Consider the following 26,920-nt stretch of genomic DNA (forward strand, 5'->3'; position numbering starts at 1 on the left):
TCACTGCTTCTGTGCAGATTAACAGAAAAATGAGACAATGAATTCAGAGGGAAGAAAAGCAGAGTTCCTCTGTGTGTCAGTGAAATGTGAAGAAATGTTTTACAAGTCTGGACTTATTCACACCAAACACTCACAGCCTCCCTGTGCCTGAGCTCAGTTTATTCCATTTAAAAGTGCATTAATATATTGCATTAGTGTTGATGGAGGCCTGACTCAGTGCAACAGTGACTAAAATGACATCATGTTGTTTGTTTTGCGTTCCTTTGTTTTTTGTGCGTCACATGTTCGATGTTTTGGTCCAAAAAATAAAAGCTGATGAAGAGTGTGCTCACTGATCTTCAGCAGGATGTAAGGACCCATCAGTTCCTCTTCTTTTATTGACTGTTTCAGCCGTTATGAAGAGCAGCTGCTGCTTTTCCAATGAATTTGCATAATTTATAGTTTCACTGTCACGTCCAAGTCAAACACCAGCTGAAGTCTGCACAGAGGAACAACAGACACTTTAAAAACCTGCATTAATAACTGAACTTAAGGTCAGTGCACTAAGATGAGGAGCATGAACTGTTTCATAATCTCAGGTCTGCTCGCTCTCAGTCTGAAACACTACAGAGGAAACTGAGCCAGACGCCTCACAGAGGGTTTCTCACTGTCACAGGTCTTCATGTGGTCGGAAGAAGCAAGTTTCCGCGTTAGAATCTGAAGTAGATTTAAAGCTTTTTGGAACGGCCGAAACATTTCTGTAGATCTCTGATCTGCATCCTGTTTCAATAACTGATTTCTAACAAACAGATCATGTTTCTGTTCTCAGAAAACTGGAGGACGTGTGCTCAGATAGAAAGTTGTACAGGTGGGTCTGAGTGGGAGTTTAGCCCTGACCGCTGCACGCTTCTCTAATAAGCACAGTCCATATTTATAACACTGTGTGGGCTGATGCATCAAACTGCTCTGTGCTGGAGGAGCAATGATGCTCCTGCCTCAAACATCGTCTTTAATTCAACAACTTTCCAAAAAGACTGGAGGTGTGCTTTTTCCACAGCCGTGAACCTGTGTGGTCTGCACGTGTGTGAACTGTTCCATCTAGTGTGAGCAGCGTCCCACAGGTGGAAAGGTCGAAAGCCAGAGACTGCGTGACAAACGCTGTGCGCTGTGGTCGTGGCTGCAGAAATGAAAGCAGAGCTGATGATGTCTTCAGTGGCTCTGCAGAGCTGTGGCACACCAGACCGGACCGAGTAGCCAGACAGCAGCTTCTGTTAGAGGCACATTCGTTCCACATTTGACAGAACAGGAAACATGATGCGGTTTAGCTCTGCAGGCATGCTGCTGCAGCTTCTGCTGCAGGTACTCTGCCAGTGCCACTGTTGCATGTACAGCTAATTCATTGTTCCCAGATAACGAGCAGCCACATCCTGTCACATCCTGTTTGCTGCTCTCTTCCATCGTCAGCAGCTACTTTGTCCCAGAGAAAAATGATCAGCCAGGCCAAAGACGAGGGCCACGCTTTTTACATAAGCCAGTGCTTTTGTATCTGTGAGGTCAACATGTGTTTGTAAGTGTTTCAGACGGACGAGTCGTCCAGCAACGCATTTACTGAAGTCTGTGTGCAGGCTGCAGGCAGGCTGCAGGACCATGCAGGCCTCAGAGGAGGATGTCGACTGGTTTTCCTGGTTATTGCTGGTATTTGTGTGTATTTGTGTGTATTTGTGTGTATTTTATCAACTATTTCAAAATGAATTCTTCTTTGTTTCTTTTGTAATTTGGATGGTTTGATTTCAGCTGTGCATTTGTGAGTGAGCCCTGAGCAGTGCATTACTGTGTGTGTGTGTGTGTGTGTGTTAATGTGAATTCTATATTTAAACAGGAACATTTGTTGAATTAATTGAAACAGTTTTTAAACTGTGTGGCGAGAATAAGGCGTATCATTCAGAGCCATCTTTATTTACATCTCACCACAACACACCCCGTGTTTTTAACTAGGCGGGCGTGATTAAGGATGCTGTGCAGGTGCGTCCGCCCTCCCTGCACGGCACCGCAGACCACGCCCCACCACAAACTGCATTTGTTCAGAATAAATGACTTCAAATATATTTTGTGCTTCGTCACACTGACGTGGTGACACGACTCGGACATGTTTATAATCACAGGCATCATGAACAATATTTATTTATCATTTGAAATAAACAGAGCTCTGTGGACGCTTTTATTTGGATCATTTGTATCGATGAGACCACAGCGAGTGCTTGTAGTCGAGCACTGAGGCCTGATGAAGCTTTCAGTCAGCACGGAGGCGTTTATTAATCTTACTGAGGCTGAACATCAGCAGCAAAGCTGTTTGTCACGTGCAGGAAACCAGTCAGGATGTCCTTGTTTGTTCTTTAAACCAGTTTCTCAGGCTGGTTCTATTGGAGCAGCAGCTGCCATCTTTGTTTACAGCTGCTGTTAAAAATGGCACGTTTGCTTCCACAGTGTAAAAACAGAAGAGGAAATTTGCTCTTTTTTCTCTTCCCTCTGACCTTTCCTCAATCCTGTTTTGTGCTTCCTCGTGTCCTCTGTCCTGCCTCTGACCCACAAACTGATCTTACAAATGTCTCAGTTCCTGATCGGTGACAGAATCTGTTCACTTCCAAAGACTGACGCGAGTTTCAAATTCAAATTTTCAAATTCAAATTTTATTTGTCACGTACACAGTCATACACAGTACGATATGTAGTGAAACGCTTGGACAACTGCTCGTGACCTAAAGAAAACAAAAAAAGGAAAAGGCTATGAATAAGATAGGAAATAAATATGAAAAATTAAAAAGGGTAAATTTAACTAGGAAGGAATAGAATATAAATTAAGGTTAAAAATGAAATAACTGTACAACACACTGGGAAAGAATAAGATAAAAAATATAAATTAAATTGAAAATAAAATAACTGTACAACAAAATACACAATATAGAACTATATAAGAATGTATGAACAAAATACACAAGAAGTATAAATAAATATATACATAATAACAGCAGCAGTGATTTAAATGATGAAGTGATAACAATGTCCAGAATGTCCAGTGTGTGTGTAAGAACTATATGTGTGGGTCAGTACTGTGTGGTGGTGTGATTGTGATTGAGAGACCGTATCGCCTGCGGGAAGAAGCTCCTCCTCAGTCTCTCTGTGCTGTTTCTGAAGCATCAGCACAGCAGTAAACGAGCTGGATCACTTAGGAAAGGAAGGAAGGAAGGAACGAACAAAGGAAAGGTGCTTCCTTTGTTATCTCCTTTAGGAGAGGAAATAAAATCTTTTTTATGAAGTTGCTCCTTGTTTCCATCATCCAGTTTGCATCAGCTCTGCTCACAGTTAAAGCACTGCTGTGTTTCCATCTTTACGATTATCAATAATCTGAGAAACAGAAATCCAGAATAAAAGCAGTGAATCGCAGGAGCCTGAGAAATACGACCTTTAATGTGAAACAGATCAGGAGTCCAACAGGAAACTGAACAATGACCGGCGAGAACACACACACACACACACACACTGTGCAAAGTGAAGCAGGGGAACAAACGCGGTCAGAGATCAGCTGTGATGTAAATGTAGGAAAATACAAAAGTGAAATATATTAAAATATGAAATAAAGAGCAAATTAAATTATGAGGTCATTGTTCATGTGTTTCTATTCTGTCTGAAGTCATGGTTCAAACTCACAGAGTGCAGCAGACTCTCAGCACAGTAACATCCACCATCACAGCGCCACTGAGATCCTCTGGTTCTTTTACAAAGTTCCCCGTGATGACTCGTGTTTTCTTCACCTCGCGGCGTTTTCCCATTATAGCGTGTATAGGAGGAGGAGTCTGCCAGCTGTAGCTTGTTTGCGGACTCGGTGCGTTTTGCACTAAGCCAGTGCTTCTATGGGTCAGGCTTCGTTCCAGTCTGAATTAAAATGAATTAATTACGATATTTTTCCTCTTGTTTTCAAAAAGTGTTTCTTTGACGGACAGCTTGTGAGGAGACACAGCAGCAGGGATATTTGGTCATGACCGTCTCCGTTTAACTCTGCGATGGAGTCAAGCATGAGACTTATTGTCCTTCTGATTGGTGAGTTTACAGCAGCTGCATTTCACTGTGACAGAGATGAGACGGGCTGTGATGCTCGCAGAGACTAACTGTAGTTTGGTTATTTACTTCCAGTGTGCAGCACTTTGCGTTTAAAGTGTTTTATCATTTTCAGTTCAGTGTTATTTATATAGAAATCCTCTTCTACATGAAGACGATGATCTACAGATTAACACGTACACGGGCTGCGTCCGTGAAACAGGTCAAAGTAGAAAAACAGTAGAAACGAGCGGCCTCGTCACTAAGAGGTTTCTATTAAAGCAGCTTCACAGAGCGACTCGATGAGCTGCAAGTGTTTAAACTGCAGGTTTGTTTTTTATTAACCAACAAAACACAGATTTAAAAGTGCAACGTGCTGTTTCTCACATACAGATTTATGTATTTAGTTCTTCCATTTTTATTCATTTCATGACACATTTAACATCTTTAAGAGGAAAAGTTCTCATTGTCCTCCTGTAGTCTTTACTCTCTCACAGTAAGCTCTGATACTTGGACTGATCATCGGTGCACTTATATCCAGGTCATATTCATACACTCGTGTGGGACTGTGTGCACTTGTTGGTATTTTAAATATCTGTCAGCTGCAGGATTATTGAAGGATATTTGGCTGTTAATGAACAGCAGAGGACCAAGAACAGAACCCTGAGGAACACCACTTTATAATCAGTGAAACTTTATTTTTACAGCAGCTTTCATGCAGTTTGGTGCAGCAAAGAACAAAAAACATAGAAACTAATATTAAAACATGCAATAGTTTTTTGGTCCTGTGCTTACGTGACTTATCTCCCGCTGCTCCGGCTTCCTGCCACAGTCCATAAACACACAGCAGTGAGATTAACTGGTGATCGTGCAGATTAAAGCGCAGCAGAGGTCTCAGTAAGAATAGGAAATAGATGAATGTGAGGACGTTACAAACACACATTCATCACATTTAGAAGAAATAAAACGTGTTTGGTTCAACACTTGATTAAATGGATAAAACAAAAGCGGATCACAGACTCGATGTGAGCATCGAAAGTCAGAGATTGATCAAAAATCAATCCAAGATCGTGACTTTAACTCTGAGAAAGATCACAGATGTTGCCTAATTTGGTGCTTGATGCTCTCTGGAGAGTTAAACACTCTGCGTTCAGCTGCAGAAACGTTTGTGCCATCCAGCTGTAATTCCCTTAAGACCATCCATCCCAGTTTACCCAGTTCACGTCTGCACACAGATGATAGGAAATGATTTTCAAACTACTAATAATAAGGCCTAATGGCAGGATATATAATGAGAATAACAAGGAGCTTAAACCTGATGTTGGAGCTATTTGTTCTTTATTTTTATTATTTTGAAATTTGTTTGAGTTTGTTGTTGGTTTACTTATATTTTTGGATTATTTAAAAGTTTATTTGTGTTAAAATTTTCTTCATGTTTTTGGTTTGTTGTTTATCTTGTTCGGTCAGTCAGGAAGAACCGCAGGACCATTTTCTATAAATAAAGGGACTGGTTTAGGACCAGCATGCACTGGGTCTTTGTTTAATGCTCGCCAAACTGGATAAATGAACCATAAACTTTCAAGTTTTGGACGTTGGACTTCTTTGCCTGTGTACAAACTTACGGCTGTTTGGTTGGATCACGTCGATGATCAACAGCATCAAACTGCCTGACAGTCCAGGTTTAAAATGTTTTAATAAAATCTTTGAGGACCTGTAACCGCGACACTCTGTCTTTAATTGAGCCGTTTGTAATATTTTATATTCGGAGTTTCAGTTCAGACGTTTCTTTTCAAAAGTTCATAGTTTAAGTGCTGAGGACGGCTGATGATCAGAAGCATTAATTATACACTTTTACTGGACACAGATAATTATATCGAAGATCTTTGGTGTTCAAAATTTGCTGTTCAGGTTCAAAACTGTGTTTTTTGGTTTTGTTCCGTCTTACATGTGAGTAGAATAAAAAAGCAGAGAGTAAATAATCAAATTACTTTTGTTGGTTTATTGGTGTGTTTACACCAATAAACCAAACGCCACATTAGCTGAACTATGGAGATGCAGAAGTAACCTGATGATCTGATGTTGTCACTCATAATATTTTACAGTAAACATGTTGGAACATTTATGTGGACAGAAAAGGTGAAGCAGTGAAGGTCATCAGTCACAGCAAAGATGCAGGAACCAGTTTTCATGAGCTGAAGTTTGAAAGGGCCGATTCAAAAACATGCACAGCGTCGTTCGTCATAAAGCTTCAGATGATTCGACTGGAGTCTGAATCAAAGCTAAAATAAAAAGAACCTCTAGTTTAGTTCAGTTTGGACTTTGTTTATTCAAATTCTTAATAAAGCGTCAGGAATAAGAACAATTCAAATAGAAAAATAAAAGTTAAACAAACATTAAAATGTGACTAAAGATATACTGAACTTACTTCTAAAAAAATGTTTTGCTAAGACACTGGCGGGAAAAGCGGCCCCTCCCTGTGAAGACTGGTTAAACTGGCATCTTAAAAAAAAGTGACTTATGGTCTATTAGAGCGGTCCCCAACCCCTGGGTCAGGGACCCGTACCGGGCCGGGAGAGTTGAGGCTCGGGTGTGAAATTTACGGTTTTCAGGGCTTTTATCGTTAACTCTGTTTCCCCGGGTCTTTCCCTGTGTTGTAGTCGTGTCTTATTTTGAAAGAAATGATTACCTGTTACCATAGTGACCAGAGACCATTAAGGGGCAGAGAGGAGGATGTTACTCTCAGTGTTGTTGGCGCATTTCAGGAGGACGCTGCTAATAAAGTTACACAATTACACAGTGAATTTGTGTTTATTATTATATTTACAGAACACCAGTTTCTGTCTCGGTCGGATCATTTTAATTTGTCGTATTTATCCGCGACCTCTTAAAGGCCGGTCCGTGAAAATATTGTCGGACATTAAATCCTTCCTCTCACCAGCTGGCTTTCAGCCGCTTGGTGGTTGTGGCGTCTGGTGTGTGAAAGTAGAGTGTGAGTGTTATTTTTCTTTTTTTGTTTATATCTAAAGTTTAAAAATAAAAATGTTGAAAGTATATATATATACACACACACACACACAGAGAAATCTAAGTAAAATAATACTAACTAGACTGTAAAGAGAATCAAACTCTGGGCCTAACAGGAAACTACCAACATTTCTTTGGCCTGCTGGTCACTGACAGCTGATTGTGTTATCACCAAGCAACAGCCAGACTAATACTCAGTGTTATTACAGGACACAGCTTCCTCTGTTTGCCATCGAAATTGAGGAAGGTTATAAATGTTCTAACTCTGAGTCCTGAACAGGATGTAGCAGACATGAATATTACATTAGAAGCCATTAAGCATCGATCCAGAGCTGCATCCAGTTCAGAGTCTCCTCCTGGCTCTGACTCAGTAAACATGAAACACTGTAAGAAAGACGACGGTACAAATAACGCGTCTTTCTTCAACAGAAGCACCTCATAGTCTTTCCACCATGTTTGCTTGTGTTTGTATTTCCAGCAGATAAAACCTTTAATATCTTGTATCAGCAGGAACATGTAAATATGCACGATGTGCCTACAAGCTCCAGTATCTCATCCACACTGTGTAACTTTAATGCACAGCTCACAGTTATCACAGTTTTTTTAGTGTGAACACTTCCTCGAGCTGGTTGTGCTGACAGATTTGACCTGTATAGTTTTATTTGATATTGGCTGCTTTTGCATGTGCATGACATCTTTGTGGGTTTGAATGGGTGGGTGACTGAACGTGTAAAGAGCTTTGGGGTCCTTAGGGACTAAGTAAAGCGCTATACACGCCATTTACCATTTATTACCTAAACCATGAAAAAACCTAAACATGAGCCTGGAAAAACTGATAGTTGAAAACGTGAAATAAGCTCCAGGAAACAGGAAGCAGACAGATGACCTGACACCAAACGAAGGAAGACGGAGCACTTAAATAGACGGAGTGGAAATAAGGGAGATGGAAACACAGCTGACTAAGGCTGCGTCCACACGTACACGGGTATTTTTGAAAACTGAGATTTTCTGTTTTTGTTTGTTTTTTTTGTTTTTTTTAATCCCGTCCAGACGTAAAGCCTGGGTGGGAAATGGTAGAAGCAGAAAGCAGTCCTGTGTGGAGGGACAGGACCTGCTTGTCTGTGACATAACTGACCACTTACCAGTTTTTACTTTGTGTGACTGTGATTTAAAAAAAATAGATACCAAGATCACGATAGCAAAGCGAACAATAAATGAAGAAGCAATTCATGCCTTCAATTTCGATTTAGCACAACAAGATTGGAGTTCGGTGTATGAAGAGTCAGATGTGGACAAGGCTTATAATAATTTCCTAGATATTTTCACTATGTGGTACAATAAACATTGTCCTGTAAACGAACACATGACAAAGAAAAAAAAGATAAAAAGTCCTTGGCTCACAAAAGGAATTATTAATGCTTGCAAAAAGAAAAACAATCTGTATAAACAGTTTATCAAAGTAAAAACAAAAGAAGTGGAACAAAGATATAAAGCATATAGAAATAAATTGACTGATATTATAAGAACGAGCAAACAACTTTATTATAGAAGAAGATTATATGAAAATAAAAACAATACAAAAGGAACTTGGGATGTGTTAAACAACTTAATTAAACAAGCATCTTCTGGAACATCATATCCTGAATATTTCATTGATACAAATGGTGAAAATCACAACATGAGTAATATTGTCGATGGGTTCAATAAATTCTTCATAAATGTTGGCCCTGAACTAGCAGCGGACATCCCGTGTCATAAAAATGAAAATATCAGTAATATAAAATCAAATCCCTTTTCACTGTTCCTCTCAGCTACAAATGAGCAAGAAGTAATAAATATCACATTAAAATGTAAAAGTAAGTCTTCAATGGATTATCATGACATAAATATGTCTGTAGTTAAACAGGTTATTCTGAATATTGCTAGTCCCTTAACATATATCTGTAATTTATCATTTCAGTCCGGTTGTTTTCCAAAAAAAAATGAAAATTGCGAAAGTAATACCACTATACAAAAGTAATGACAAACACAGTTTTACCAATTATAGGCCTATTTCTCTACTGCCTCAATTCTCAAAAATTCTAGAAAAACTTTTTAATTCAAGGTTAGAAAAATTCCTTGAAAAACATCAAATAATAAATGTTGGTCAGTATGGTTTCAGAACGCAAAGAACCACTTCAATGGCGATAATTGAGGCAGTAGAAGAAATTACTGATGCACTGGATAAAAATAAATATGCAGTTGGTATTTTTGTTGATCTCAAAAAGGCCTTCGACACAATCAATCACTCAATTTTACTGGATAAATTGGAAAGATATGGTATTCGAGGGAAAGCTGGTAACTGGTTAAAAAGTTACCTAACAGGTCGGGAACAATATGTTAGCATAGGGCATTACCATTCAGAGAAACTTGGTATTACATGTGGTGTTCCCCAAGGGTCAGTGTTGGGACCAAAACTTTTCAATGTATACATAAATGATATTTTTGATGTTTCTCAAGTACTTAAACTCATACTGTTCGCAGATGACACCAACATATTTTTCAGTAGCGATGATTATACTGATCTTGTAATGACCGTAAACAGGGAGCTAAAATTAATAAAAAAAAAATGGATGGACATAAATAAATTATCATTAAATATAAATAAAACTAAAGCAATGTTTTTTGGTAATTTAAAATATAATATAGAATTACCAATTATCATTGAAGGTGTACCAATTGATAATGTGAGTGAAAACAAATTTTTGGGAGTCGTAATTGATAACAAAATTTCATGGAAACCCCACGTCAGACACATAAAAACCAAAATTTCCAGAAGCCTCGCAGTTTTGAACAAAGTGAAACAATTCCTTGATAAAGATGCACTTCGTACTCTGTACTGTACCCTGGTTCTTCCATATCTTACATATTGTGTGGAAGTGTGGGGAAATACATATAAAAATACAACTAATCCATTAGTCACAGTACAGAAACGAGCACTGCGTATTATTCACAAGGCTGGTTATCTAGATCATACTCACAAATTCTTTCTTCAGGCAAAGTTACTTAAATTCCAGGATCTGGTTAATTACAATACATCCATAATTTTGTATAAAGCCTTTAATAAACTTCTACCTGCAAATTTACAAATTATATTTGAAATTCGAGAAAAGGTTCATAATGTGAGAGGCTTTGGAGAATTCAAATTACCCAGAACTCGAACAACCCGTAAAGGCTTTTGTGTGTCTGTATGTGGTGTGAAAATCTGGAACAGTCTGAGTTTACAATTGAAACAATGCAAAAATATTCATAGATTTAAATTTCTCTACAAACAGTTGGTCTGGTCACAGTATACTCAATGATGCTTTAGTGTGCTCTGTAATGTCTGTCCTCTTACCATTGCTGGTATGGATTCCAAAAAAAAAGAAAAAGTGTGCGTATGTATGTACATGTGTGTGTAGATATATATATGTATGTATGTGTGTTTGTCACTATGTAATTATTACTGCCTGTTACCTGTGGTAACACAATTTATAATTAATATATATTCTGTATTTAGTTATGATGGTTCTAATTGTTGTTTGTGAGCTGCCGTTGACATGCTTGCATGTGCCCGGGGCTGTTGATGGTTTGTTTGGTTTGTTTGGTTGTAACGATGGGCGTAGCTGTGGGAAGCTTATTGTTTTTTTGTTGATGAGTGAGTATAGGGGTGGGATTTAATAAGTTTTCTTCGTCCCACTCCTTTTCAGGTAATTTTTTGTTTTGTGCACTTTTCGTTCAATATATGTATTTGTTGTGCCTGAAATGAATGAATGAATGAATGAATGAATGACTATGTAAGCTTTTAAACACTGCCGAGAGTAAAATTAACCCTCTGTGGTCCAGGGTATATTTGGCCGTTTTTTGACTACTTTTACCTCTATATTTCACCTTTTAAAATAGTTATTTATTTAAAAAGTTATTTTTTTCATTTTGGTATACTATATTAGCACAGAAGATCTAAATTCAGACAAAAAAAATTCAAAATCAGAGTAGAAAAAAGTTATTTTTTACTGTAAAACCCACAGACATGTTTAACGAATCATTTTCACAACTTGAAAGGCAAATAGAAATTGTACATTTCTAAAAAATTATGCACAAGTTTTGCAAACAACTAAGTTATATGGTACTATTTACCTAAAAATGCAGCCAAGGCCTCAGGCGTTTTTATATAACCATTTAAATCTATTTACAGAACAATCAGCTGTGCTGCATCAAATAAGAAGGCACACAAATTATTTGTGCCGGTCCAAAAAAATAGTTTGTGTTCAGTATAAGACGGAGGAGAACAGCACAGGCCTAAACCTGCAGGTCTGACAGCAGGAGGTGCATCCGTCCAGTTTTCCATGTGGGAACAGCGTTTACACTGGAATCTGCCTGTGACGGCTTTGTTTGGAGAAAGTGTGAAATTGAGCAGTCTCACTGACACACAATACAAGACAAGAACTACACAACACACTAACTACAGCCTCCAAACACGCTGAACGTCACTAATGTCTCACATATGAAAACTCTCTCTCTCTCTTTCTTTTGCTCGCCTGCTTTCCATCGCGGGTGTCACTCCTAAAAACTTCCCCTTCTCCCCAAACAACCAAGTGTCACATGTTGCCTTATCAATTTGTTGATTGGCTGACATGGTAAACTCTAACACCAATAGGGAAGTGGTGCTTTTTCTTTTTCTTTTTTCGCTCGCAAGCGGAGAGTGTTTGCTAGCGCTGTCCGTAAATGACGTATTTACCGTCCTTCCCGCTGTAAACGCCGCTGTTTTGTTCAGAATAAAAACATTGCGTGTATGTTTTATCACAATTCTGGTTTTACGTGGCCCATCGACACAATTCAAAAACTGGTATGTAGTTTGAAGTCCGCACTTTTGACCCAAGTTGAAATGGAGACTTTGACTCGCTGCAGCTGTGTCATCTTAAATTGGTCATGTGATTTTTATGCGCCAGCGCGTCCGGAGATCCCAGAGGGTTAACAGTAACAGTATTTTGTGTAAGTCTGCCATCGTAGAAATTAATTTCACCAAAACAATAACGTGGCGCACAGTGTGACGTCAAAATAGGCGCACACCTTTGACGCTGCGTTTTCTCCGTTTTTTGAAAATCTCCACCTTTGTAAGCGTTTTTGAAAATCTCTGTTTTCAGTGACTGAAAACGCCGTTTACGTGTGGACGAAAGGTGCAAACACATAGAAAAATCTGCGTTTTCAAAAATACCCGTGTACGTGTGGACGTAGCCAAAGGCTGGATATCGTCTAGAATCAATTCAATTCCATTTGAATCGAGGAAATTCTGCCTCAGACAGTCAGAAATATTATAATTCTGATCATTTATGAGTACATGTCCATATTTTTATATGTTTAATATACAGTGGTCCCTCGTTTATCGAGGGAGTTGCGTTCTAAAAATAACCCACAATGGGTGAAATCCGCAAAGTAGCAAACTTTATTTTTTATTTTTAAATTATTATAGATGGTTTAAGGCTCTAAAACCACTCACTACACACTTTGTGCACTTTTCTCAGACAGACATGAACATTTTCACTTTCCTTCTCTTGTTTAAACACTCAAAGTTCAAACCTTGGTAGGAAAATAAGTTCAGTGTTGTAGAATGAAGCCAAAGGAACCTGCAGGTGCCGACGTTTCATCGACATTGTGTTTGTTGGGGAGAAAACTTACAAACATACAGTACAGGAGACGCAGCACGAGATAGATTGACGATGGTCTACAGCCAATCAACATGCAGAACACAATGACTGTAAAAACAAAAAAGCATGCAGAATTGCACCAAACAAAATCTGCGAAACAGCGAGGCCGCAAAATGTGAACCACATAACAGCGAGGAAGCGCTGTATTTATCTATAAAAAGAAGAATGATACTTCATCAGAGGTGTGACATCACAGCAGAGGCCTTTGTGTCAAAGTAACTCAGGATAAAACAGAAAAACATGAAGGAGATTTTCCTGTTCTGGCCTTTTATAGCAGATAACCTTAAAAACTGAAGACCATGAACATCTGAAGTTTACCTGATGGTAAATGGACTGGTTCTTATACAGCGCTTTCTACTCTCCTCAAAGCACTCTATGCAACATGCCTCATTCACCCATTCACACCCACTCATGCAACCACTTCTAAACACAAGTGCAAACTAAACTACATTCACACACAGTAACTCCGATGAAGGCATTGGAGGACAACTTGGGGTTCATATCTTGGTTCAGGCTTAGTTCCAATCTGAATTAAAATTAATCAATTATGATAATTAGCAGAAATTAAGCTTTCTTGTTGGAAGTCATTTAAATACAATAAAGTTTTTATAAAACAGTGGCCGACAGTGCTGTACACATGTCACGATCCTGGGTCTTATGACCCAGCGTTTTGGAGTTTTAGTTTATGTTTAAGCCCTTTAGGTTTTCTAAGTTCATTTTTTATCATGCCTAGGTTGTTATAGTTCTTTGTTGTTAGATTCCCCTTGTGTCCTCCAACCCCTGTTAAGTCTCCCTTGCCCTTCATGTGTTTCATGTCTGCGTCTTATGTTTCCTGTTTTATTTTGAAGAGGTCTTGTGTTTCTATGTTCACTGTATTTAGTTTTTCTCTTTCCCTGCGAGTTCATTATGTTCATGTGGGTTGTGCTGTTTTGATCTTTATAGTTGTTATTTCCCTAGGTTTCAGTTATGTTATCATAGGCTTAGTTCTTGTAATGTGGCTTCCCTGTGTTACATGTTGTGTCTACTGTGCCTTTCTGTACCATGTTTCAGGTCCCTATGTTCTGTCTCCCCAGTTGCTGTGAAGTTTACATGTTTAGAGTTCGGTCAGCGTGTTTCCTGTTTTACTTTGAAGGTCCGTGTCTCATGTCAGTGTTTCTAGTTTTGCTTCCCTTGTCTCGTCCAGCCTGATTACTCCCAGCTGTGCTCTCCTTCTCATTCCCTCGTTATCCCTCAGTGTATTTAAGCCCTGTGTGTTGTAGTCTCCCTCATGGCTGTGTTTCCCTGTGTGTCAGTTTATCCATGTCCCAGTTTGGTTTAGTTTTCCATGCCATTCTGCAATAAAGCAGCTTTTTGAGTTTAATTTTGTTGTCGTGAGTTTTGCGTTTGGGTCCTTCTCCTGCCTGCACACAGACGAAACATGACAACAAAACAGTAGACTGGTGCATAATAAGCAGCAAATAATGCAGAAAAAGATTCTTAGATGGAAAACTGTTCTTGAAATACACTGAGAGAGAGCTGTGCATGAAGTGTGATGGGGTTTGGTTTTTTTTCGTGGTGGAAGCAAAACCGCAAAAGTACGGAGCCCCGCAAGGGACATGGGAGAAAAAAAATTAAGACAAACTTTTGTGAGATTCCTCCCATACCAGTAATTTATGTTCTAGAATCGATTCTCATATTAAAATATCGATATTTTATTAATTTTGGATAATTTTTTAGTTTATTATTTACAGGAACAAAGTGGAAAGAAACGATACCATTTGGATTGTCTACATTCGAACGAACTACTTCCTCTTCTGCCTTTATAGTCATGTGCGAAATACGGCTGTATAACTGTGTGGCAGCCCCGGCGTGCGCACTCTCAACAATGGCTGAGCGTAAATGGAGTTATGTGCAAACATACATGTGGCACGACAGTGAGGTGTTGTGGCAACACCACTGACCTCGTCAGACACCTCAGAGTAAATCATATCACAGAATATGACGAGCTTATGTTGAGGTGAACTGAAGAGGAGGAGAAGGACAGGTGCTGCCAGGGCGAGACAGACGTCTGTCACAGAGTCCTTTTGTGCTGCAGGCAACGTGTTCAAATAGGCACAACTTCTTATTTATTTATTTTTTATTTCTATATAATAATTGTGCATCATTGAGTGATAAGAATAAGTAACCTGATGTCCTGTAATCATTATGAAGCCATAATTTGAGATACAATAAAAGATACAGTAAAAAATGTTTTTGTACAAAGTATCGGATCGTTGATATCACCCCGAATTTTACTTGGTATCAGATCGGAAAGGAAATCAGTGATATCGCACGTCACTAGCAAATATGCAACATCTTTATAAACCGAGCAGATATTTGAAGTTTACACAGCTACATTCTCACCTGAAAATATGTTAAGAGTTTATTTTGTCACCAAGAAAGATTAATAAGAGTCATTTTAAAACTTAGTAGCGGCCGCCATTTTTAAAAACTGGAATTGGCTGAGACGCGCTATGAATTCTGGGATATGGTGGGCCATGAAGGACACACCTGACCCATCCTTCAAATTCAGAGAAAAGGAGGACGCATTTGTCGGCTGCATTCGGAGGGGTCTACGAATTTGGACAGCCTTTGTCGCGTCGCTGTGACGTAATCAGTCTACAAATGCGTCCTCAGGAGGATGCAGCCCATGAATTTGGACACGCTCTCAGGCTACGTCCACACGTACACGGGTGTTTTTGCGTTTCCACTTTTCGTCCACATGTAAACTGCGTTTTCGGTCACAGGAAACTGAGACTTTAAAAACCTGCCAGGGTGGAGATTTTTGAAAACTCAGTTTTTGCGTTTACATGTGGACGAGGAAAACGGCGTCAAAGGTGTGCGCATATTTTGACGTCACACTGTGCGCCACGTTATTGTTTCGGTGAAATCAATTTCTACAATAGCGGACTTACACAAAATACTGTTACTGTTAATTTTACTCTCTGCAGTGTTTACATGCTTACATATACACACGGTTACTGTCCCTCCACACATACGACTCAGTTCTGCTTCTCTGCGCCATCTTTGTTCACTCTTTCCCACCCAGGCTTCTAGAACTCTGATTGGCCAACATTTCTACACGGTTAGGAATATATCACCACCTGTTGCTTTGGTATGTTCCTAGCAGCGTTTTCCTTCATTTCTGTGTTTACGTGTGGACAGGATTTATTTATTTATTTTTTTAATCGGAAACAGAAAATCTCTGTTTTCAAATCTACCCGTGTACGTCTGGACGTAGCCTTCGAGAGGCCGAGTTTCTCAGAAACAAACAAGTTGATCAGTCTGCACGTCTGCAGAGGAAGCATGACCCCGTCCAGCGTTTACAGACGTGTTGCTGCCATCAGATTAAAAATGAGCTCTCTCAGTTTAAACATGTGAAATGTTTTCTATCTTCTATTGTGAATAAAATATGGCTTCATGACATTTGAACATTATTCGACACCAACGACCTTTTTGCAGCTGTAAATGTTTAGTTTGTCACAACCAGATCAAAAAGTAAGAACTTGTTGTGATTGGTGTAAAATGTGTGAGGCTGAGTTCCTCCTGTCACTGATGCAGCTCACATGTATCAGCTTCACCCTCCTCGTGCTTCATGTTGCCTGGAGTTAATCCCCACTTACTTTCTGTGGCTCTTTGTAAGATCTCTGATCACTTTCATTAAAGTTCTCACTGACTGTTGGATCTCTTCATATTTTACAGTGATGAGATTTTCTGCTTCTGAGGAAGTGAAGAAGAACCTGACGGGCACTGTGGGAGGAAACATCACTCTACCTGACTCTGTGCTGGAGAGAGGATTTCTGTTATATCGAGGAACGAATATTGCTCAAGTGAATAAGGATGGATTTGAAATATTAGAGGACATTTACATGAACAGACTTCAGTGGGACAGAAACTCTGGACTCTTTACACTCACAGAGCTGCAGAGGGACGACTCAGGGAGTTATGTCATTGACTCTAAAACAGGAAAAGGAAACAGGAAATCATCATATGAGCTCACAGTGTACGGTAAGTCTCACATTTACTCTGGTATGTTTTTGTGCAACATCCCAGCTCCATATGTGACCTCAGTCTGTATGTTCCTCATTAGTTTGGTCATATCATCACTTCAGAATAAAAACAGCTTTTTGTTCTTATAATCCCACAAATGTCTGGTGTGAAAGGAATAATCAGCTTTGACTTCAGTGTTTTCACCAACATTACTGATGTGTACAAAGTGAATGAAAGAACAGGACAAAGCAGAAACTTTAAACACTGTTCTTAGAAAATCCTGCAGAACAACTGAAATTAACGTTTTTATTTAACAGCTTTTTTAAACCAAAACACAAAACTTCCTGTTTACTTGAACATGTTTCCCATTTCATGGTCACGTGAATCCACAGAGAAGTAACACAAAGCCTCATTGGCCATGTTCCCACTAGTGCCTAACTATCGCCCAATCACAGCTCAGCACAGCACCCTGTGAGTTTCTAAGGTATTGAACTTCTTTATGAAGCATTAACAGTTACTTCTTACTGTGAAACATGTATATGTGAACAGCCCAGCTGCCACCTGTCAGTCTTGTGTGGCCTACAGTATTACACTGCCTAAAAAGCAGAACAGACACTTTTATTTTGACGGGTTTGTTATTGATGGCGACTTCCTGTGGCTGCTGCTGTGAGAGGAACACATTACAAAACACAAGCTGTGGTTTCCACTCATGAAGCAACACATTGTGCTGTAATGTTTGTGTCTGACTACAAAGCTGCTGTCTGTGTCGTAGAAAACCAACGACAGTCATGTAGTTACGGGAACCCACACACAGAATCATGTCTTTGTGTTGTTTTCTTCCTTTCATGAGGATTTGAATCAGAGCGTTTGTTTCTTCTGTGTCCTCTTCAGCACCTTCTGCTGATAGTGATGCTAGTTTGACAGGAAACGGTGGTTTGGCAGTCTGCTGTCTCTCGTGTGTAGGGATGGGTATCGTTTAGGTTTTATCCGATACCGGTGCTAAACCGGTACTTTTGAAACGGTGCCGGTGCTTAAAGAATGGAGAACACAAAATTGGTCCAAAAACCTCTCATGTTCAGCTGTTTTTTGTAAAAATATAACAATGTTAGCCTTTTCTGCAGCTATGGGGCATATATGGCATCACTCTTGGCTGGAAGCAGTGCTTAAACAATGGAAAAAACACAAACTTTGTCCAAAAACCTCTCATGTTTAACTGTTTTTTGTAAAAAGATAACAATGTTAGCCTTTTCTGCAGCTATGGGGCATATATGGTATCACTCTTGGCTGGAAGCAGTGCTTAAACAATGGAAAAAACACAAACTTTGTCCAAAAACCTCTCATGTTTAGCTGTTTTCCACTTTTTCTTTGGTCATTTTAGCCTTTTTGGCCAGGGTGAAGGGAGTATCTGCCATCAAACAAGAAGACAGCCGCATGTAGCTATGATGATGTTTGCTAGTTCACCTTACATGCATTAATGTAATAACGTGGTTAGCCTACTCAACGTAAATTACACACGAACAACATTAAGCTACTCACGCAGAGAAGAACGGCTGCTGCTGCATCATCATCCTCATCATTTCTGCTACACTGGCAGGGCTAGGGGCCAGGACTCTCCTCTTCGGGTTTTTGGGGGATGTTGCTAACTCTGGGTCCGATAACAGGCACCACACCCGCAGTAGATGTGCTCGGTGTGAGGTCTCGCAGCAAGCTATCAAATACGGCGCATTTCTTGGCTTTTAAAAAAACGCTATGCGTCGCCAGGTGTTTCATCAGATTCGAGGTGTTACCTCCTTTGACAGTATCACAGTATCAGCTTAAAGCACTTGTTGCTGCTGAGTTTGCATCTTTTGCTGTGAAGTACAGCCAGACTTTTGACCACTTCGCCTTGGGCATTTTCAATCTGTAGCTCTGCTCTAACAGAACTTACGTACCTGGCCCCGCCTACTATCCTTGTAAAGGTAAAATGGTTGGGTAGAATCCAAAGTGTGTGACATCTCAGGAAAATAAAGCACCGAAATGTGTGCTGGTTTTCGGTCTGGTTACTACTGTTTATGTCAGAACCAGTGCAATGATACAGATACTGGTACCCATCCCTACTCGTGTGGTTTGTTTTCAGACAGTTCTGCAGTAAATCTCCTCTCATCATCATCACGCTACCTGTGGTTGATTTAACCAGTAACACCAATAACCTTTGACAGGAAGAAAATCTGGTTCCTTGTAGAGGAAGAAGAAAGGCTTCCACAGAAGTTGAGGTTTTGAGTCCACAGAGCTTCACAGCAAAGATGTGACCGAGACGTTTAGACAAACGATTGAACAGAACAGTCAGAAGCTGCTGGTTGAAGGGAAACGAGCACAAAAAGAGTTTGTGTTGTTTGTGACATCAGAGCAGCTCACCTGAAATTCAAAGCCCTGCTCCAGGATCGCTGCTTACCCAACAAACAGACCCTTAGAGTTCATATGGGGAGGTGTGGGCAGACCCACATGGTCTACAACAGACAGTGTTGGACTTTACTGCCAACAGCTGGTATGTAGCACGCACCAGAATAATCCTCAAGAGAGGCCGTTTTAGCTCCTCCCTTTTTTGCAGGAGGTCATCACAGAGCTGATTTTGGCAGATTTTTACTCCAAACACCAAAGCGTCTGAGTTTTTATCACGTCTCCCACTGCAGGAACCCTCAAACATGCACACACTGTTGCTTTGTTCACTGTTTGTGCTGTTTGCTGCACAGCTCTCACCGCTGTCTCCTCCCACACTCTTGTGGTTGTTGCACAAACACGTTATCGCACTATGCCCCTGCCCTCAAAGACATCACATAAAATGCTATAGAACAAGCAGTGTGTGTTAGTAGATGTCCTGACATCTTTCACTGTTCAGTATATCAGTCATATACAGTTTAAGATTGGAATAAGTTGCTGTCTCTAATCTGCATTTTTATGACAGTGACATTAAAAAATGTTCTCTTATTTCATCTTCCCCACAATATTCACATTTCTCTTTATCGGGTTCCCTTTATTATAAAGAGTTTGCCAGCAAACATCCCTGTGAACGCCCACAGTGGGCAGGTGTGTGAACAGGACAAACCACATGTGTTTTCTAAGGCTTTACTATTTCTTGGGTGGTGTTGAGACTGTGACGTCTTCTTGCCGAACCTCCAAACTTTGTTAGTCTGTTACCAGGGCTTTGTTAGCTAGCCTTGTTTGTAGCCTGTCTGCTAACTGTCTGCTGCCCTGAAGCTACAGCTGTCTCTGGGCTTTACCTACTGACGTACTTTTACAAGATGATACCCGACAACTGAAGCAGGACCTTAGGATGAAGGACGAGCTTATCCTGGAGTTTTCATCTATGGCCACCACACAAGCTAACCACCTGGCTTCTCTACGCGTCTCAGTAGAGAAACCTGCTCCCCGTTCACTCTGTGCTCAGCCCCAGCTGCTCACAAACCACTTTCCACTGGAACCAGTTCAGCCACATCTACAGGAGGGCCTGTCGTCTCAGTCGATCTATCTATGTCTGATGAGATGTGATCGCCCTTCATAGGCGAGGTCAAAGTCCAGAGTCTGCAACCTGCAACCCAGATGTGTGGGTGGTGGTAAAGGACAATAAGGGTGGTGCTCCATCTACAGCCTCACTAAACCAGGCGCCACTCAGCACTGAGGAGGGGAATGGCTGACAGGGATGCCTCACTAACCTCACTCGTCAGCTGTGTCCTCTCCTGGGCTCCCTTGCCATTTCTCTTCCCAGTTATCTGGCTATAGTGCAAACACCTGCATGACACCAAGCTGAGCATCCAGGCTTTTCTGTCTCGAGCACTGCTGCAGCTCCTCCTGTTGCCTCGACGGCTGCATCTCCAACCTCAAATGCTGTACTGCCCCTGAGGTCCACATCATCTGCCATCTCCTCAAAGCCATGCCTGTCCACAGTGTGGTTGTGGGCACCTCTACGGTCCAACATGGTGGCCGTGCCTTTTGCTATTATGGCGCCTGTGTGGAGGATATTACTCCGACCGATCTGCAGCTGTTGAAAATTCACCACAAAGCCTCAGCACTAGTTGGCTCTAATGACTTAAAAACAGTCAGTTGGAGACCCTCGAACAAGGTTCTGTGCACCTTGTGAGGAGTCTGCTGGTCCTCTGCCTGTTTGGTTTTTTTCAGCCAGCTGCATCAGCTGCACATTTGGCTGAAGGGCTGCTGCAGGAATAAAGACAGTCCTCCAGCGCCCTGAACTTTGAAACAAGATCCCCTTCACCCAAACCTCTGGGGTTCAATCTGCCCACAATCATTGAACTAACCTTTCACTCGTGTAGGACTGAGCCCAGATCAGCGTGTCGCCTAAAATCATGTTATTACTGATATTTTGTCACCATCACTACTAAACCGTGTCACGCCTGCTAACCTGCATAACCACTGATACCAAGACTTCACCTGTTTTCTCAGTCAGCCACCTCTTTATCAGTTCCTGCGATTATAAGGAACAGAGAGAAAAACTCCAGTGTTTTCCATAGTTGTGCACCCAGACTCAGTACTAACCTGCACTGTGATGGAGTCTTTATGGTGGAGGAGCACCAGTGGTCTAAACCAGCGGTCCCCAACCTTTTTTGCACCACGGACCGGTTTATACCCGACAATATTTTCACGGACCGGCCTTTGAGCTGTCGCAGATAAATACAACAAATAAAACCAGTACCGGTACCGAAAAAAAGAAGATTTATTCATAACACACGTGAAAAGACCCAGGAAAACCGAGTAAACGATAACAAAATAACGCTGAAAACCGATAAAAACCCTGAAAACCATACATTTCACATCTGAGCCTCAACTCTCGCGGCCCGGTACCAAACGACTTACGGACCGGTACGAGGCCCGGGGGTTGGGGACCGCTGAACTAAACTGTGTCCCATTTAATCCTGGTTCTTTTAACTCCTTCTATCTCCTTTTATCTCCTCTGACCTGTAAATATTTATTTTGATCAAATCATTTAATCTACATATGGATGATTTCTCTAACTGCCCTGATACAGAATTTATTAACATTAGAGAAATCATTTTATTTTATGCAACATGTTACCGGCCCCAAACACCAGATCTGGATTTTACTCTCGGTTTATCTCTAAATTCCCTCCACACGTCTGACCTGCGATCACACATTCATGCTCTTTGACACAGTTCTGGATCCACTGTTGTCTAAATCTCACATCTTTAATGAGCACTCGGGTTTTCTGCTCTTTTCTTTCCTTACTGCAAAGTCAGATTAGTCCCAATCATCAATCCTTCCCCCTGGATCAGTGATCACATCAAAGTGCAGAAAAGCTGAATGTAGATGGAAGAAGCCTGATCTCCGTGTTCATTCTCCATATAAAGGAGTTATTGATCACATCTAACCAGCTCATCAAAGACGTGAAAACATCTCATGTTTGATTAAAGAAAACAAGCTCGGGGTTTGTGTTTGACGCCATCAGCAGATTCCTTCATCCTCCTCATTCTGCTTTCACTCCCACATCTTCAGACGCTGTGAAACGTTGCAGAGCTCGTCATGCTCACCTCATCCTGTCATGACATCATCTGGCTGATAAATCATCATCTGACTGCATTCCAGATTATTAAAGCAGCCGCTGTCTTTGCTGGAAAAAACAATCTCACTGTTTCAGATGTTTGATGGTCGATTTCCAAACTTGTTTATTTCCAAAATCCTTTAAAAGCTGTTATTCATCAGCTTCTTCAGATTGTTGGAGGAAACATCTTCAGTAAATTCCAGTTACAGGCAGAAACACGGCGTTATTAAAGTTACTAATGATACTTCTGCACTCAGAGGTGAAGACATTTGTTTCCTGCTCGACGTGTCTGCAGCCTTGTTGATCAGGCTGCTCGTCGCTGCTGCTCTCAAATGCTTTTCTTCACTTTATCAAAGCGATACTTCAGAATTCATATTAATCAGTGTGAGTCCTCGTCTGCACCGCTGCTGTGTGGAGTCCCGCAGGGATCAATCCTTGGACCAGTTAATGGTATCAGTGAATTCTCTGTTGCTATGCAGATGACACCCAGTTATACTTTTCTGTCAGCCTCAACACCGACAGCCTCTCCTGCCTCAGGGAATCCTTATCTGACGTTGCCACAAATGTCAAAGCTCCTCCAGTCTTATTTCCTTCATCTCAGAAATGTTGACCAAAGTGCTGCTTTTATAAAGTTTGAATGCAAAGAACCCAGCAGTCTGTCAGTGATGTGAACATATGCAGCTCTGTGAGGCTTTCCAGGACTGACTGTCTGGAAACGTGTTGACTTCCTTTGTAGATGATCACGTCTTCACTCTGACAGCGTCTCTTTACTGCGTGTTTCTATTCTGTGTTATGTTCTAGCTTAACCCTTTAAAACCGGTCGGAGCGGGCACGCTCTGTTTTGCGTAACTATTTTTAAATCCCGGTAGCTCTGCAACCACGTAAGCTAGCGCAAAAATTTTTTTTGCATATGAAACCGGAGGAGTTGTACTTACATCTTATGCCATCAGCTTGTCCTCGGTCACGGTTTCCTTCCACATAAAGCTTTGCAAAAACTGCATAAAAAGCGCTTGCAGGAACAAAAACATAATATTCCAGAAACACACTTTACCGATCCGATCAGCTGTCCATAACACTTCCTACGTTGGAATAGACGTCAGCGCGAACTTTTGCATTTCCGCCATTACCTGCCCGAAACCGGAAGTGACGTCCAGCGGAAATGTAGTCTTTTTTGCGATCAGGGCCTCAGGGCCTATACTCGTCTTTTTAAAAGTTATCTTTGACTTTATGACTTTCTGTGTCGTTTCTGGGATGCTTAGGACTCATATTGCACTGCTGGAAATAGTTTATTTTGATGCATATGCTGCTTTTTTGCAAATTTGCAGTATAATATTTATTTTCGTTTTTCCTGCAGTGTATAAAAATTGGTGTATTTCAAAAATAAAACTATGAAGACACTCAAAATAAATTTCCTGTGGTGGGAAACTATTTTGTGCAACTTTTTTGTATTTACAGTTTTGAGGGATAAGTCTCTTAAATTTCTCTAACTACAAATATATGTTAAAAAATCAAAAACGATTTTCAATTTTTTTTGTAGTTTATTGCACTTTTTTGCAATTTATGTAATTACTATGCACTTAATGAATACATATTATTAAAATCTGGGCTATAATGGTTGTATTGATGTATAGCAACTTGAAATGCTCCCAAAAATGGCTCCACAGCATGTAAAAATATAATATAAGCTCTGGCGGACTTGGTTCTATGGTAGGTCTTAAAGGGTTAAACTGCCACGTTTCCTTTTCTGCTTCCTGTTTTTCCTCTCAGTGCCCACTGCTGTGGCGGACCTCACATTTCCCTGCTGTTAGCTCAGTGTTTCCACCACAGTCTTCCTCCTGCTGCTCATTCTCTAAAGGCCTCCATATCAGCACTTTTCTCTCTTTTGCGTCTCAGCAGCATCTTTGTACCAGAGCCTGACCTCAGCCCACAGCTGAATTTACCTCCCTGCTGATTTTGTCTAATCAAACAGAAGAGCTTAGACTGTTCTGTGTTTGAGTCTGTAAGACATAACAGATAAAGATCTCCTTAATACAGTCGTTCAATGGATTTGACCAGAGAAGCCCCAGTAAGTAAATAAAATTGTGTTCATATGGCACCTTTCAGAACAGCCATCACAAAGAACTAAAAAAAGAACTAAAGGCAGGTTTAAAAAGATGAGTTTTTATTTGTTTCTTAGACCACGGAGTCCACGGAGCTCAAACTCAGAGGGAGAGAGCTGTAGATGTTCCAGCGAGTTTCTGCTTACAAATGTGAACAAGGAACTACTGTAATCCAAACATGATGAAAGCAGTACTTCACTTGGCAATATTTCTCCTGTGATAAAAACACGATCGAATCAGAGAAGCCAACGTCATTCAAAACAGGTTTTTGTGAGAGACGGCCAATCAGAAGGAGGCTGGTATGGGGCGGGGCTAAAAATCAGGCAAAGCTGCTTCGGTAAAAAAGTAAAATTTGAGATGAGCAGTTTCATATTAATGTTCACTGACTGCATTAAAGCAGCAATAACCAGAGCTCTGCTGTCCTGATGATGTTCACTAACAAAAAGCAGAAAGTTAAAAACATTTTTCTGATGTTAATTTTTATTCTCCATCACTTTTCTCCTCCAGACTCTGTACCGACTCCTGCAGTGAAGAAAGTGAGTGTGAGCTCTGAGAGCTGCTCCTTACTGTGTCGGGTGGACAGAGAGACCACACTGCTGTGGTTCAAAGACGAGCAGATGCTGAACCAGAGCAGCTCTGCGCTCTCTCTGCCTCTCACTGTGCACAAACAGGACTTCAACTCCTCTTACAGATGTGTGGCTGCAAACCCTGCAGAGGAGAAAACTCTTCCTGTCCGTGTGAGAACCACCTGTGGAGACACAGACGACAACGACACCAACAGCTCGAATAAACCAAGAACCTGTGAGATTATTTCCAACTGTGATTTTAAACATGTTGTTCACTGTGTTTGCTGACGTCTGATTTCCTGTTTGACAGATAACATCATCATTATAATCTTCTGTGTCCTGTTGGTTGTGATGATCATACTTGCTACTTTCATCATCAAGTCAAAGTATCTTTCCCGAAACAAAACGAAGACAAACGGACAGGCACAAGGCAGGTATTTATTTTCTCTTTTTATTTTATTTATTGTATTTACTTCTAACCTCTTTGGAGCTTGTAGGTCTAAACCTTCAGATCCAGATGATATTAGACAAAAACACATTTGAGTCCACTCAGCTGTAACACGTCTGTGTTTAACTGTAGTGTGACTGACTTCAGTAGAGTCTTTGTCCTGTTAGTGGAACTATGAGCTGCTTCCAGTGCATCACGATCAGCACTAAGATGCCGCCGAGGCTGCCGGCTCGATGCTGCCGGCTCGATGCTGCCGGCTCGATGCTGCCGTGTTGTGTCACGTGTTGTGGTTGAGCTGCTTCAGTAGAAACATGCAGCCGTCACTGTGAGCTCTGTGTTTGATCACATCTGACTAAACCTGACGAGCCAAGCTTGGAGCAAAAGTTAAAGTGCATTTACTCTGTGGGAGGTTTTTATGCAAAATAATGAAGTCGTTTAAATCTCCATTCCCATGTAAACTGTGCGTGTTATATATGACAACAGGAACTGACTGAAAAGAAAGCAAACACGTACTGAAGGTAGACCTCTGTTCACTTCATAACTGCAAATGTCTCTGCTCATTAACTCCTTTGGGTCTGTCGTCGTTTGTCCTCCTGAGAACAAAAGTATTGAATCCACTACAGAGGACGTAATGAGCAGGCTGGTCTCAGGAGGACACGGCCCGCTCTGGACTCAAGTACTAAAAGCAGGATGTGGGACTCTGTGTGGTTGTGTGTCGTGGTCGTGTGGTTTTGTTCCAGAAGCTCCGGGAGTTTCATTGTTAAGCTAACGTTTGGTTTCCTGTATCTATTAATACTGAGAACTAATCCTCTTCCTGTCTGCGTGACTTGTTCTAACTGTGACTTTCATGTCTTGTGAGATTATTGGGTCACTTTCAGTGTCAGTTAAGTGTGATGATATTCTGGTTTCCTTCTTTGTTTCTTTCCCGTTTCCTTCCCTGCAGAGTTTTCAAACATTATTCCTGTTTTCCTTTTTGACACAGTCTTCTCATGTTTAGTGTTTTTATGTTCATGTCTTCCTGCTTCAGTGGTTTTTGTCCATGTTTTACTTTGTAGTTCTTTCTTTCTACAGTCTCATTGTGTCACGGGCTGCGACGGCAGACCGTGGAGTTGTAGAGAAAGTAGGGCCCAAACGCGAGACTCTAGTGAAGGACAGTGGATTTATTTATGGTGAGTGGACAGAAACGACAACTATATACAATTCAAGCACTGTGACTCCTGTGGCGATTCCTCTAAGAATCCCACACAGTGCACGTGTCCATAGCAGTGAAAAGGTGACAACTCCAAAAACCCGATTCCACTCCGTGATTTCCCCTCGTGACGACGTTCCTGACTCCCGACTCCTGGTGCCACAAAAACACACACACAGCTCAGCAGGCAGCCTTTAGTAGCGAAGCCGATCTCAACACACTAATCTACGGTACTTAACAGGTTC

General features: G+C 40.9%; 1 protein-coding gene across 2 annotated transcripts in view; it reads left to right on the plus strand.

Annotated features, from left to right (window-relative positions):
- Positions 1-3,745: 3,745 nt before the first annotated feature.
- The window catches only part of LOC146668885 (CD48 antigen-like), a 29,943-nt gene continuing 6,768 nt past the window's right edge, over positions 3,746-26,920 (plus strand). The window contains exons 1-6 of one of the 2 annotated variants that reach the window (XM_085408225.1): positions 3,746-3,858; positions 3,959-4,073; positions 16,538-16,843; positions 24,980-25,273; positions 25,349-25,472; positions 26,558-26,655. In XM_085408225.1, the coding sequence (XP_085264351.1) occupies positions 4,037-4,073; positions 16,538-16,843; positions 24,980-25,273; positions 25,349-25,472; positions 26,558-26,655 (859 nt within the window). In that variant the 5' untranslated portion in view covers positions 3,746-3,858; positions 3,959-4,036. The other variant, XM_085408226.1, reaches the window with a different exon arrangement.

The sequence above is a fragment of the Rhamphochromis longiceps genome, linkage group LG6, assembly GCF_057381845.1.
Source record: "Rhamphochromis longiceps isolate RC_006_pf linkage group LG6, R_longiceps_female_GT1.1, whole genome shotgun sequence".
NCBI classification, from domain to species: Eukaryota; Metazoa; Chordata; class Actinopteri; order Cichliformes; family Cichlidae; genus Rhamphochromis; species Rhamphochromis longiceps.